The 15,356-nt window shown below is 46.3% G+C and overlaps 1 protein-coding gene across 1 annotated transcript in view; it reads right to left on the bottom strand.

Annotated features, from left to right (window-relative positions):
• Positions 1-116: 116 nt before the first annotated feature.
• The window catches only part of Mei1 (meiotic double-stranded break formation protein 1), a 53,570-nt gene continuing 38,330 nt past the window's right edge, over positions 117-15,356 (bottom strand). Inside the window, exons 22-31 of the mRNA XM_028790006.1 lie at positions 14,631-14,735; positions 12,334-12,444; positions 11,862-12,025; positions 9,336-9,417; positions 9,001-9,176; positions 2,409-2,490; positions 1,922-2,028; positions 925-1,056; positions 654-766; positions 117-162 (exon numbers count right to left, since the gene is read on the bottom strand). Of these exons, the coding sequence (XP_028645839.1) occupies positions 117-162; positions 654-766; positions 925-1,056; positions 1,922-2,028; positions 2,409-2,490; positions 9,001-9,176; positions 9,336-9,417; positions 11,862-12,025; positions 12,334-12,444; positions 14,631-14,735 (1,118 nt within the window). The remainder of the gene's footprint in view (positions 163-653; positions 767-924; positions 1,057-1,921; positions 2,029-2,408; positions 2,491-9,000; positions 9,177-9,335; positions 9,418-11,861; positions 12,026-12,333; positions 12,445-14,630; positions 14,736-15,356) is intronic.

The raw sequence follows: 15,356 nt of genomic DNA, 5'->3' as shown, positions 1-15,356 counted from the left end.
AACAATTATGTAGAGAATGGCCTGATATTGTCGTTTTCCCCTCAACAATTATGTCCTGAATCTGTCTGCAGGTCTCATTTTTTTTTCTCTGTTTCTGGGTCTTTATGTCCGGAGGCTCAGTCTCTGATGTGATTCAGGGAAACAGACACACCTCCGAGGCAGCTGGCATGGAATATGAGAGGAGAATAGAAGAGAAATGGAGCTGAAGGGGTAGGGGAGGGAATATCACAGAACCCCAGAAGGACAGGAATGGTCAGAGAAAAGCACGGATGCTTCTAATCTTGATGGCACGGATTTCAAAACTGGGACCAGCAGTTGGCATACAACAGCGAACTGCTCCATGAAAAGACAAGACGGTCAGGGGAGTAGCCAGTGGGGCTAGGAAGTCCTCCTCCTCCACACACACCAGCACTATAAAGTGACCAAGTCCTAACCTAGAGAACGCTGGCCACCAGGACAGCCCGGGCTTTATTCTCAGCTTCCTAAGTGCTGGGATATACAGATATGTGCTATCATGGTCTCAACCCCAGACTTTTTTAGGGACTTATCAACCACCACCCCTCCCTACTTGAACTGAGGAAAATATACTGCTACAGTCTCGGAGACTTGGTGATATTGCCCGGGCCAAAGCCTGCAGCTGCAAGAAAGGATACAGCATGTCTTGAAAGAATGGCTGGGCAGGGAGGGTGCGGGAGCAAAGGCCCTCCAAGGAGGCTTGCAAGGTCTGAGTCATGTTGTGGTCATTTAGGAGACCCATGCTCTGGACCTGTCGGAGAAGTGACAGGAAAGTTACGCCCTTTCTAACTGTCCCCACCTCGCATACTCTTGACCTCCCAGTGGCTTCAGTGGCCAGAGCTTCCACTTTCTACAGAGAAGATGGTCTTGAGGGTCTAGCCTCATGCACCACATCCCCTTTCCACTCACCTGCAGGAAGAAGCCATGCAGGGCCCGGAGTGTATCGTTTGAGAGAGTCGACAGGTCAACCAAAGCTGCACTTTGCAAAATAAGACCCACCTCTTCACGAGAGAGGACGCCGCTACTCCGGTACTGCACGAACTAGCTCAGGAATAAAAGCCCCAAATGACCACAATTAGAGGAGACGCCATTTTCTGTGGACTGCTGTAACCAGCACTGAGCTGGAAACACTATTCTAAGCCCAGAGTCCTGCTTTTAAGCTCTGCACCGGTGAGAGTGGGTGGGACTGTCTCACAGGAGAAAAGGGCAGAGAAGGTAGACCGAGCTCATGAGAGAGCTGGCCTTAGGGACCTCATCAGGCTCCCTACTCGCCCAGCCTTACACTGCAAACTCATGGCTGAGATGAACTGTGTGGTCCTTATAGCTCCTCTGTGTGCTCTTGGCACTACTCCTCTTACTTCATCCCTGTAATACTGTCTCCTTCTGCCTAGTAACCCTTCAAGCCTCAAGATGAAACAGTCCCTACCCTTCACAAGAGCAACTATCTTTGTGTTATGACACCAACCTCTGATTAGTGGGTGAGTTTCACTGTCGCCCATGAGCTTGTTCTTGTGTTCTCTATTCAACAAGAATTATTATGTGCCAAATACTCTATCATTCAAGATATCAAATGTAACTCTTCGTTCACTTGTCTTTCTAGAATAAGGGATCTTTGGAGGCAGAGCATGTGGCTCACCAACATTCTCAGTACCTAGACCTTCCTGTCTGTCATATTACAACAGTCCCTGGTCATTGCTTCATGAAAGAAAGAAGAGAAAATGTGTCCTCAGGATAGATGCAGCTATTCACAGGAAACCCCTGGGCAGGTCTCTTGTAGTGTGAAGGTCACACAACCCCCTCTGCCCTTTGAAGATGAAGGTCAGCTGAAATACCATCGTGTTTTGGACCACCTTAGCAACACCCTGCTGATACCTTCCAGCTATAGACCTATCCTTTCTGCACTTACCAAGGTCATAAGTCTCAGTATCTCAGGTCTGAGGAAGGAATTCTCTCCAGCATCCAAGAGGGTGAACAGCAAAAACCGGTTCCAGGGCTGGGAGGCCACATGGAGCGCTGCAAGAAACACCAGTCCTCAGCTGGTTAGTGCTGTTCCTCCAGAGATCTAGGAGCGAGCCCGAGAGGAGTTTTTCCTATTAGCTTATAAAAACACGGACGGGCTGGGTTCATGAGGTCTCCTGCCTGGACTTCAGACCACCCATACGCACTCCCAGGGAAAGCCTATCACATGACTGTAGGTCATGGAAGTGGGCAGCTGGCAGGCCTCTGCTTTTAAGAGCACTGTGACCAGTGTAGGTCACTTGAACACTCCGATCCTCAGTGTCCACATCTGATGACGGACATGGCAGCCTCCTTTGCTGTGTTGTCAAATCACTGGGACAGTAAGGTACCCTCTAATCTTGATCATGGGAAAATGAGAAAACAGAGGTTTCTACCGACGTCTGGGCTCCGGGCATGCAGGTAATCAAGCAAGGCTTCCAGACAGCCAATACAAGCCTGAGATAGCAGAGGGTCTTTCTGGAAAAAAATCAAAACAGAATTAGGGTCAGGATTTGTTTGTTTTTCTGAGACATGTAGTCCAGGCTGGCCTCAAACTCTAGGATCATCATGATCATCACCATCACCATCACCACCACCACCACCACCATCATCATCATCATCATCACACACTCAGACACACTCACACACACACTCACACACATACTCACATACACACAAACACACACAGACACACACTCACACACACACTCTCACACACACTCACATACACACAAACACACACACTCACATACACACAAACACACACAGACACACTCACACACACACTCACATACACACAAACACACACACACTCACATACACACAAACACACACAGACACACACTCACACACACACACTCACATACACACAAACACACACAGACACACACACACAGATACACACACTCACATACACACAAACACACACAGACACACACACACTCACACACACACACACTCACATACACACAAACACAGATACACACACTTACACACACTCTCACATACACACAAACACACACAGACACACACACAAACACACACACACACTCTCACACAAGTTTAGTTTTAACAAAGAAAAAGTTTTTCAGTTATTTAGGTTTCGTTTTTTCAGACATGGAATACAGTCCTGTAGATAATATGAAAGTGCTTGTTAGATTCATTGGTCATGTACAGCGCACAATGTTCACACTAAGTAACATGCTTTGTGAAGCACATTGTCTTATTTTTCTTGAAACAGGTATTATACACCTGGCTGATGGAGATTGTACTGTGTAGATCAGGTTGGCCCCAAACTGTGTTAAACCTCCTGCTTCTGCTTCTTCCCAAGTGCTAAGATTAGGGACACAACTTGGCACCTAGCTATAACAAACTGGTTTTTTCTCTAGTCTAGTTACATTCATCTTACTGTGGTTTGTTTTTTAAGACAAGAGTTTACCTGTGTAACAGAGCTCTGACTATCCTGGACTTGATTTGTGGACCAGGCTGGCTTCCAACTCAGAGAGATCTGCCTGCCTCTGCCTATTGAGTGCTGGGATTAAAGGTGTGCACCCCACTACCAGCACACTTGCCTTTAAAAAAATTATTTACTTTACATCCCAACCAGCTTCCCCTCCCTCCTCTCCTCCCAGTCCTTCCCCCATGGATATCAACCAGCCTTGGTGTATGAAGTTGCAGTAAGACCTGGCTCTTCTACTGAGGCAGCCTAGTGGTGGGGAAAGTCCCAGAGGCAGGCAACAGAGTCAGAGACTGCCCCCGCTCCTGCAACAGAGTCAGGGACAGCCGCCTCCCCCTGCTCCTCCTGCAAGGAGTTCCATATGAAGACCCAGCCACACAACTGTGTAACAAGCTTTTTAGAAAAGATTTACTTACTTCTACTTTATGTTTATAAGTGTTCTGCCTATATGTATGTCTATGCACTACACATGTGCCCAGGGCCCTCAGAACCTAGAAGTGGGTGTTGTAGCCCACAGAAGTGGAGTTATAAATGGTTGTGAACAACCGTCAACCGTTTGGCTGCTGATCCTCTGCAGGAGTAGCCAGTGATCTTAACCACTGAGCCATGTCTCTAGCCCCTAAAGATTGTGTGTGTGTGTGTGTGTGTGTGTGTGTGTGTGTGTGTGTGTGTGTGTAGGAGAATACATGTGCATGCAGTACCCACCGAGGCCAGAAAAAGGTGTTGGATCTCTGAGAACTAGAGTTACAGATAGTTGTCAGTAGCCATGTGAGTTCTGGAAAATGAACCCAGGTCCTCTGCAAGAGGAGGACTGCCCTTAAGCACTGATGTCTCTCCAACACCCTAAATTATCTTTTTTGAAGGAGTTGAGGCTGGGATCCACTAAAAGATTCATCAATTAGACACTGGAAGATGTCACAGTGTGTCTAAACCAGTGGGTATCAACTATTTTTAAAACATCAGAGTCTTTTATCAAACAATGTTTTAAACTAACAAAACACATGCAGAATGGAGAGATGGCTCAGCAGTGAAGCTCACTGATTGGTTGCTCTTCTAGAGGACCCAAGTTCAATTCCCAGCACCCACATGACAGCTCACAACTGTATGTGACTCCAGTTCCAGGGGATCTGTTACCCTCACACAGACATGTATGCAGGCAAAACACCAGTGCACATAAAATAAAAATAAGTAAATCACTTAAAATAAACACATGAAAAAAACTCACTATCACCAGTCAGTAGGGAGACACGAATTAACACAACTAAACAGTAACCACAACACTCGACAAGAGCTGAGATTTCAAAGACTTTCCGAAGTTCTCTCTGCTCAACAGCACAAGAATTGAAATGACTTAAAGTGTGAGTCTCATGTGCCATTGTGGGATTGAAAATGGAGGAATCGTATAAGAAATAACTTGAGAAATCTTAAAAAGCTGAAAGAGAGAGCTCTTGCCAAGAACCTGAGAACCCTGGCTTTGATTTCTAACATTACAACACACAAAGACATGGTTAACCTAAGTAGACGACCCAAGTGACCTACTGAGCTGTGAGGTGATTAGCAGGAGTGCACTTTTTGGTAACTCATTACAGAGAAACAGACATTACTAATATCATATGACCCAACAATCCCGCTTCTGGGTATTCATCCAAGATGAATGAATATGTATCCATATACAAATTTGTCCTATAGTAGCAAGAAAGAGCTACTTTATTCAGAACTGGGAGCTCCCTGCATGCTTGAAACTCCAGCACTGGGAGGCAGAGGCAGGAGGATCTGGGGTTCAAGGCAAGCCTGGACTACATAAGACCTTATGCCAAAAAAACCAATTTTTTTTTTAAAGAGTAATCACCAACAGTCTAGGAATCCAAACTTTCTATTTATAGGTGAATGGATAAACAAAGTGTAGTATAGCTGTAAGAGGAATATCATCTCACAATGAAAAAGAAATTAATTACTGATACAAGTGGATCTCAAAAATATTAAGCTAAATGAAAGAAACCAGACATGGAAGTCCAAATGTTCTTTGATTATATAAAATTCTAGAAAAGATAAATGTGGGGCCTGCGGGGCCTTGTTACCAGACAGGCATGAGAAACGGAAAGGATGAATGAGTTCAAACCCTCGGAGTCTCAGACAACAGCAGGAGTGGAGCCATTCCCTCCCACCGGCTACCTGCTCTGGGACACATAACCATGACACCTCACTGAGGACCATGGGTACTGGGGCATGTAGCATAAACACCTGAGTTCTCCTCCATGCTAATGATATATCTAGATAGGCCTGAGCCTTCAGCCAATGAGCTTTCCTTCCCCGGTTATTCCTTCCTGCAAAAGATATTTATTTCACCCCAGTGTATGCATTTATAGCCACTATCAAATAAAACATTATGAATAAGCAAGGATTGTCTCAGAGAGTTGCTTCATTAAGGACCACAGCTGGGAAGGCCTCCTCCTTAAAGAGCTGCACCAAGAAAGTTCTTGAACTCCCAAGAAAGGCCTTTTCTCTTCCAGCCCCTCTGGTATACTCCGCCCTCCCTCACATTGATACCCCTCCCACTCCGACTGGGTTTTGATGTCCAAGGCTCTGCCTCCCCTCGTCGCCTGGAGCGCAGGCACCCTCAGGGTAAAGTAGACCCGTGGACATCACCCTTAACACCTCCCATACATCCCCCCACGCCACCCCCACTCCTAACTTCCAGCGGTACACAGTTGCCCAGAGAGGACACTGGGAGTCACAGCAGGGGACCACGGTTTCAGACTTGGTTCTGCCTGCTCTGAGCAGTGTGCCAGCAGTGCCCAGGCACAGGCAGTGAAGAGGCAGGATGCAGTACAACAGATAATAGTGTAGTGAAAAAAACCCGGATTAGTGTTCGTAAAGGATCATGGCGGGGACGTGAGTGACACTGGGGGGACAGAGGCAGGCAGATCTCTGTGAGTTCGAGGCCAGCCTGGTCTATAGATTGAGTTCCAGAACAGCCAGGGCTACACAGGGAAACCTTATCTTGAATAACCAAATGACCAAACGACCAAACAACCGAAAACAGAAGACATGTACTTGTTAAAACTCATACAGTCGTACAGTTCCAGTTGGTGAACTTTAGCAATTGTGAGTTGAATCTGAATAGAGTTGATTTTTGTTCTTTTCTTCTTGTTTGGCTTTTTGGTGACAGATTTGTGCTATGTAGCCCAAGTTAATCTTAATTTTCAATCTTCCTGCTATGGGATAATATTACACACTAAATTAAAACTGTTTTGTCTTGAAAGGGGGTCTTGCACACAGCTAGGCTGGCCTGGTGGTTGATTACTAAGCCGCTGAGCATGCCCTTGAACTTCTGAACCTCCTGCTGCCTGCACTGAGATTACAGATGTGCTACCACATCTGGTTTGTGGCTTTATACACATTAGCCAAGCATTCTGACAACCAGACCATTTCCCAGAGAAGGCTTAGTTTTAAAAATTACTTTTCTTTATTTGGGGGAAAGACACACATGGCACAAAGTACCTGCAGGGGTCAGAGTACAACTCGCTGGAGTAAAAAGTTCTCTCCTTCCACCAAACTCCAGTTATCAGACTTGGTGGCAACAGCTCCTATGTCCTGAGCCATCTAGTTGGTCGGTAAAAGCCAACTTAACAAAAATCTTATACTCTGTTCTTTAGACAGTGGTACAGTGGGTTGGCTGAGGGTGTGGGGCAGATGTGAGTATGGCTGAATCCTTGTTTAGTCTCAAACCAGCTGCATGACCCTGGGCAACTTACTCTGTCTGCTGAGTAGGGCTGAATAGATTATCTGTGGGTTTTGTTTCAATTATTCTTTTCTTTTTAACGTGTATGAGTGTTTTGCCTGTATGTATACATCTATGAACAACACACAAGTTATGAAGTAGCGATGGAATAATTTTATGGCTGGGGTCACCACAACATGAGGAGGTGTATTACAGAGTTGCAGCATTGGGAAGGCTGAGAACCACTACTCTAAATCATCTCTCCAGCGCCTTCTGAAGCTTTAAGTGTGTCTTCATCTGTGTTCCTTGCTGAACTTTCAGATCATGGAATAAGCCCATTCTCACCCTAGATCCAAGCTATATTGTGTTGTGGTGTTCAACAGCATCAAAGCTGATATTTGAGGGTTGGGAAGATGGTTTAGTTGGTAATGTCCTTGCTGTGTTCAGCACAAAGACTGTCAGGAGCGATCATAGGACAAGCTAATAGCTATCAGGTGATCTTCCTGAGGTGGTCTGCTTCGGATTATAATCCGCAACAGATTTTCTCTATAAGCAAGACCCAAGAGAATTCATTTTAGGAAAGATTTCTGCTATTTTTTGTTTGTTTGTTTGTTTTTTTCGAGGCAGAGTTTCTCTGTGTAGCCCTGGCTGTCCTGGAACTCACTCTGTAGGCCAGGCTGTCATCGAACTCAGAAATCCGCCTGTCTCTGCCTTCCAAGTGCTGGGATTAAAGGCGTGAGCCACCACTGCCCGGCAAGATTCCTGCTATTAAAATGCTTTTCCTGTTATTATTAAACATATATAACAATCACTAGGCATTAGCCCACACTTTTGAGCAGATCTCTGTAGATCTACAAAGATGTACTGTCATGAAGTTATGCTTTATATAGATGAATAGATGACTTCTTAATTCTTAGTGATGATCCTATAAGAATTCCTAGAATTCTATCAATAATTATTAAGCTCTTTTATAGTGGAAGTGCTATTAGATCCTTTTCTGATAGTCAAGGCTGCAGTGAGAACTCTGTCAGTCTCCCATGAGTCACCAGTTCATTTCCTCTTAGATAGTAACTAGACTTTCCCCTACTCAGAGCACATTCCAAGAGGTTGTAAAACAATTAACCAAAAGTTGTAAAAAAGGGAACTAGTGATTTATTACAGGTTCTAGGACAGAAGATAAAATATTGACTAGGTTTAGCTATACAAACTTCATTAATAACTTAGTTATGGTTTTTAAGTTTCAGTGAACCTGTAGAGCTGTGACTGGTGATGGATGTTTAGCCAGATAATTACTCCTAATGGATATGCATGTAAACAGTATCTGTTGTGAACTTCTATTTCAATTTATGATTTGAATTTATGTGTGAACTTGTGATGAACATTTTAACATGTGATCACATATTCTGAAAGATGTTTAAGTGTTGACCCACAGGTTGAGAACCACTGCTCTAGACCTGCAGCATCAGAATGGGCCTGCTGAGACACCCAGCTTCATAGATTAAGTACCTACGGATTCTCAGCTTCTCCAGTATGGAGAAAGGCACAGTTGGAATCAGACTTGTATCATGTATGCCAATCTAACAGACCCCTTTTATGGTATATTCATTCTGTCTGCTCTGTTCCTCTACAGACCTCCAATACAATGATCACGAACTCCTGGTCTCCTGCCATCACCTCCCAAATGCTGGGATTTCAGCTATGTGACACATAGGTTGCTCTGACAGAAACACTAGTCTCCCGAGAGGAAGCTGTCCTTTCCATTGTCCTGAGGAGTTCCCATTGCCAGGGGCCCACTCAGCAACAGACTTACCTGTACCAGGAGGTTCTGGAGCCCAATTAATAGGGATAGCACTTGTGATGTTCCCAGTGGAGCTAGGACAGCATCCTCAGGAGTTGACAGTGGTTGCCCCCCTGAGGGTACCAAGGCCACCAAGGCAGAGGAAAAGCTTTGTTGCAAGGCTGTCCGCAGGAATCGTAGGATGGCAGCTGGAAACATAAGATTCCTGACAGTAAGATCTTCCTCCTTCCCCATCTTCTACCCAGATGGAGAAGCAATGTTGATAAACAGTTATGGCCCAGGTGGGTGGTCCTATCTCAGAATCCAGGGGTAGGCTTTTTTCTCCTACTGGGAAGTCCATATGGTACCTGACAGCAATGCAGACTTCTTCTTTGGAAAGCTGAGAGCCTTCAATACTTGGTTCAGTTCCACAGATAATGTCTGATGGACCTGGCAGAGAAGGGGAAAGGGCTCTGTTCAATCAGTGTTCTGGGAGCATGGGCAGAAATTACCCTGGCTGACTTCCTATTGTATCTGTTACATCAAGACAGGGAGATGACACAGAGTCCTCTGAGCCTTACTGTCCTGCTGTCAGGAGTGTGAGGGGACAAGCAAGCCTGTACCTAGAGAACTAACTCCTCTCTGAAGCTTTCTCAGCCTTATCTGTGCCTCAGGCTCTGGCTCTACTCGCCTAACTCAGAAGACCAAAAGTTCCACAGACCAAATCAAAATCTCTGCTCTAGCCAAGAGTAGAACCTCATGCCTATCACCCCTCCCCGCCTCGAGAGAGGAGGACTGTAAGTCTGGGGCCAGTCTGAATTACATCAGGAATTGCTATATCAATATAAGTAAAGAAATGCTGGCTCGTCAGGCAGTGGTGGCACACACCTTTAGTCCCAGTGTTTGGAAGGCAGAGGCAGGAGGATCTCTGTGAGTTTGATGCTAGTCTGGTCTACAGAGTGAGTTCCAGGGCAATGAAGCCTACATAGAGAAACCCTGACTCAAAAAAGGAAGGAAAGAAGGAAGGGAGGGAGGGAGGGAGGGAGGGAGGGAGGGAGGGAGGGAGGGAGGAAGGAAGGAAAGAAGGAAGGAAGGAAGGAAGATGGATGGATGCTGGCTCTGCTACATGTCAGCTATGGGTCTTGGGTAAGTTACTAGATCTCTCTCCACCTGTCCAGCTTCCATCATCCATTATGCAAAAGGAGTGCTTCCTACTTTTACTTCCTTCGGAGTTATTTTGGAGACTGGTTCAGGAGCAGCATAAGCACAAGCCCCTAGTGTCCACACTGAGGAGCTGGAGGGGGACAGATTCAAAGCCAGTCTGTTCTGCTCAGCTCCACCAAGATCTGTCAGAGGGCAGGAACTACTATCCTCTTAGCTTATAGTCTAGCACAAAGAAATTCTTTAAACATCCGACACTGGATTAGGGCATCAGAGATGGGTAGGGGCAGGTCCTCAGCTGGGTAGATGCTGGCCACCAGGCACAGTCAAGAAGGAAGAAAGGTGAGGCAGGCTTCTACCAAACTTATCACCATGGAAGTGTGAGTGGCCCAAGCTCCTCCCAGAGAAAGCCAGAGAAGGTTTCTGTTCTGAATCAAGCTGAATTTCTGTTGGAATAGTCACTCTAACTATAAAACCACATTTGGGAGGTAGAGGCAGAAGGATGAGGATTTAAAGGCCAGAATCAGCTACTTAGCAAATCAGAGGCCTGTCTGGACCATATGACACCCTATCTCAATAAAATAAGAAAATAAGAGCCAAGGATGGTTATACATGCCTTTAATCCCACCATTCCAGCGGCAGAGGAAGACAGATCTCTCTGTGAGGCAACCCAAACTACACAGAAAACCCCAGGGCTACATAGAAGAATTCTGTCTCAATAAATAAATAATAAACAAAAATCAACCCTAGGCACACCCTGCAGGGTCTTCCACAGCACATAACTGCCATAGTTAGTCACCAATGTAGGAACCAAAAATGATTTCCCTTCTACCTAACAAACGGTGTGGCCACTGCTGGCAGGACTGGATGCTTTGGGAAAACTCAGGGGTGGTTTTAGTCCCTGTAGAGCTAGTCTTGGGAAGGGACATTTGAATATGACAAAAACAAGAATGTAGTTCACAACATTGTCCAAAGGGCATTGGATGACAAGGTCCTACAGAAGGAAATGAGGCCTTCTGTGTGTATGTCTACTGCCATCCTGTTCCCTGCACCCACCTCCAACAGTGACAATGACAGCTAACTACATGTGGCACTTCACATCTTGCCACTGGGCACTACAAGGTCACAGCTGGTCCCTGCCTTCTTGTCTAAACGGATCTATTTGTTCAGCCCCTCGATGTAGCCACACATACCAGCTTTTCCCTAAATATGTGTCCTGTGTCCTAAAACTGTCCATTGATTTCTCTGTGCTGAGAATACAGTCTGACACTTAGGTGATCCATTTGTGTCAAAAATGGTCATTTAAACCACGTTGTCAATAACCCTGTCTCCCTTTCTTCTCACTTTGTAGGAAGAACACTGAAACCTAGACTAGTTCAATATTTTGCCAAGGTCACACATCCAATGCCACATGACTGGGGACAGACCTCAGGAGGCTAGCCAATATATATATATATAATGTATATATATATATATATATATATATATATATATACATTATATATATATATATGAAGATTTACTTATTTATTTACACTGCAGCTGTCTTCAGACACACCAGAAGAGGGCACTGGATCCCATTACAGATGGTTACAAGCCACTATGTGATTGCTGGGAAGGAACACAGGACCTCTGGTAGTGCTTGTAACCAACTGAGCCATTTCTCCAGCCTGAGGCTACCACTTCTTGCAGCTCCACCTCAGCGCCTGGAAGACGTGGCACTAGATACAAACCTGCAAGTTGCCACTGTGCTGCTGGGCACAGAAGGAGGCAGTCAGCAGCCAGGCAGAGGAGAGCAGCGCCGCCTTGGAGGAGGAGCCTGCTTCTGTCCAGGTGAGGGCCAGCATCTTCTCCAGGAGCTCAATCAAGGCTGTGCTGCTCAGCAGGACAGCAGCAGCTGCAGGCAGAGAGGGGACGTCCAGCCATCTAGCTTCCCATATCTATGGGCTAAGTACCCGACAGGGCCTCAAGCAAATAAATACAAGTAAGTGGATCATCAAGGGGACCCAAGGAGCCTGGCACATTGAAGAATGACAGACTATGAGAATCAGAGAACTCTATCACCATCAGCCACCATCAGTTTTGGTTTTGCTTTTGCTTTTTGTTTGTTTGTTTGTTTGTTTGTTTGTTTTAAGAAGAAAAACCCAAGGGCACCAAGGACCCCTGACACCGTCCTTTGCAGTGACCCTGCCTGGGCCCCTGTACCTCTTTTCTGACTACTGGGTGTGGTCCGATGAAGACTCCAGTACAGGAAGTTGAAGGAGGGCTGCAGGATGTCCACATCTGAAGGGCTGCACTTCCCACACAGCTTGCTCACTGAAAGAAAGAGTCCACGGGTCGCCGCAGGTGGCACCTCACTCCATACTGTAAGTCCTCTAACACACTGCACAATGCTGGCCCGCAATTGGCTAGCTTCAGAGCCGCTCTCTGGAAGGACACAAACATTGTTCTAGCAGCAATGGAAAGAAAAACAGTGAGGTTTGTATATGCCCAGCCCAGGGAGTGGCACTATTAGAAGGTGTGGCCCTGTTGGAGCAGGTGTGTCACTGTGGCTTTAAGACCCTCATCCTAGCTCCCTAGAAGCCAGTATTCTGCTAGCTGCCTTCAGATGAAGATGTAGAGCTCTCAGCTCCTCCTGCACCATGCCTGCCTGCATGCTGCCATGCTTCCTGCCTTGATGACACTGAACTGAACCTCTGAACCTATAAGCCAGCCCCAATTAAATGTTGTCCTTATAAGAGTCGCCTTGGTCATGGTGTCTGCTCACAGCAGTAAAACCCTGACTAAGTAAGTCAGACAATGACAAGAATGAAGTCAGAACAAAGCTGTCTGCTCACACCTTCAGTCTGCACCGGCCACAAAGGCAACCACAACCCAAGGGCACTGAACGCGCGATTACGCGTTCTCTTGTCAAGGGAAGCCTCTCACTGTGCGTGTGTCAGCCTGCTGCCTTAGCACTGATCCTCACTCCCTAAGACAATCCAGCCTCTTAACCATCCTAGCAAAGGAGCACCTGCTGCATTCCCAAGGGAATTCTGGGATGCTGGGCAGACAATTCCCTGTTCTTGATATCCTCCCTCCTCACCCCTCCTTCTTTGTTCCATCCGCACCCCCTGTTTTTTAAGACAAGGCTTCATGTATCCTGGACTGGTCTCAGATTCACCACTTTGCTGATGATGGTATGAACCCCTTTGATCTGCCTGCTTCTGCCTCTCAAGTGCTAGGATTCCAGGTGCACACTGCCATGCCAGGCTTGCTTTCTAAAAACAGTCTTGCTATATAGTCCTAGTTGACCTTGAATTTACAGTCTTCCTGCCTCCGCTCTAGAATTCTATGGTTACAGGCAGACACCATAATATGTGGGGTGTTCTCTTTCTTGTATCACTGTTTCTGTCTAAGTTGACTCTTATCCAGCCACCAAATTTCAGACTGGGGCCTCTAGTGTCATAGCCTTTCATGAGTTGTCTATGCTGGGGCAGAAATCCCTCCTCCTCCTCTTCTTCCTCTTCCTCCCATTCCTCCTCCTCCTCTACCTCCTTTTCTTTCTCCTCCTCCTCCTTCTTGAGAGACAGGGTCTCTCTATGTAGCTGTGGCTGTCCTGGAATTCACTATGTAGATCAGACTGGTCTTGAACTCACAGAGATCCTCCGGCCTCTGCCTCCTTAGTGCTGGGATTAAAAGTGCGCACCACCACGCCTGGTTAGAACGTTTCAATGACGCTGTTATCTTTGAGTCAACCATATTCCTAATTCCTATAGATGCACCAGCTGAGCTGGGATGAACTCCTCTCTGTGGCCTGTGCCCTGTGTGAGCTGAACAGACATTTCCTTACATTCCCCCGGATAAGGAATGCAGCGTTATAAACGTTATAAAACCAAAGATTCAGGGAAGAACAATTTCATGGTCAGTGGCTAAGAACACACTTGATTCATGCCACAGCACAGGCGCACACGTGCACACACACACACACACACACACACACACACACACACACTAATAAAAATACAATAGTTTAAAAGAGGAAGACTCCCAGAGAGTTGTGAACTGGGTCATCAGAGATCTGAGTCAGCTATGAAACAAGGAAGACACCATGGCCTGACACAGTCTGTATCCAGAAAACCTTTGTTAGCCCAGCACTACACGCTTGCCCAAACACATATCTGTATCTCAATCCTACATGGGAGATGCTCCATTTTGACCTATGAGCTTAGTACAGGCAAGGTGGCTGTTCACACAGCTGTTAGCTAACACACATAGGCCTTTCTGTCTTCACTAGAGCTTGTACCTATATACCCCATTGTTGGTTTGTTGTTTTGGGTTTTTGTTTGTTTGTTTGTTTGTTTGGGGGCTGGGTCTCTCAAGTATTCCTTTACAATGAGTAGAGGGTGCTGAAAGACACCCCCAGGAACCCGCTGACTTGGTTTACATCTTCCCAAGGAATAGAACGCCACCACGCTCAGCCCCAGGCCATGGGCACAGTGTGTCTCTGGCAGCCAAGGCACCTTGATGAAGCAGCTTCATGGCCGTGCTGTCCAGTTCTTGTTCCGACTCATTCCTCAGCTGCACCAAGGAGAGGAGGTTCAGCAGCAGTGGCAGGTTCTCTGAGGCTGTGAGGCACAGGAATGGGCTGCTCAGAGAATACAGCTGAGCCCACCCACAGGTCTGACCCCTCCCATCCACGGACATCCCTAAATGAGGGTGCGTGACTCTATTCTGAAAGGAAACACACTCTAGTAGCTTGCTGGGATTTGTCCCTGCTCCCTGACCTCTTCCTTCTCACGGAAGACAGTAGGAGCTCAAACACTGGGTGCCATCTCTGGGGAGGTCATCGGGAACTCATTAATCACTAAAGTACATTAAAAACCACTCGAGACAGGGATTTTTATTTCTACTTCTCACAAAGGTCCCCCAGCTAGAGAAAGGCAGGGTGCTATGCTCTGAATGTTTATAAGCCCACACAGTCTATGCTCAAATCCTAACCTCCAATTAGGAACTGGGGCCACTGAAAGTAAATTGGGGCATTCAGCCACCATGAATAGGATTAGTACCCATAAAAGAGACTCCAAAGTCCTGGTCACTTGTTCTTTCTACCACAGGAGGATTACAAGATATCTGAACAGAGTGGATTCTTACCAGACATCAAACCTGCTGGTATCTGGACTCTGGATTTCCCAAGAACTGTTAGTAATAACCTACTGCTCACGAGTCACCTAGTCTATAGTACTCTG

Source organism: Grammomys surdaster, unplaced genomic scaffold (assembly GCF_004785775.1).
Source record: "Grammomys surdaster isolate TR1022 unplaced genomic scaffold, NIH_TR_1.0 125852, whole genome shotgun sequence".
Taxonomy (NCBI): domain Eukaryota; kingdom Metazoa; phylum Chordata; class Mammalia; order Rodentia; family Muridae; genus Grammomys; species Grammomys surdaster.
The sequence above is the reverse complement of the archived record's forward strand: the minus strand, read 5'-3'. Positions and strand labels throughout refer to the sequence as shown.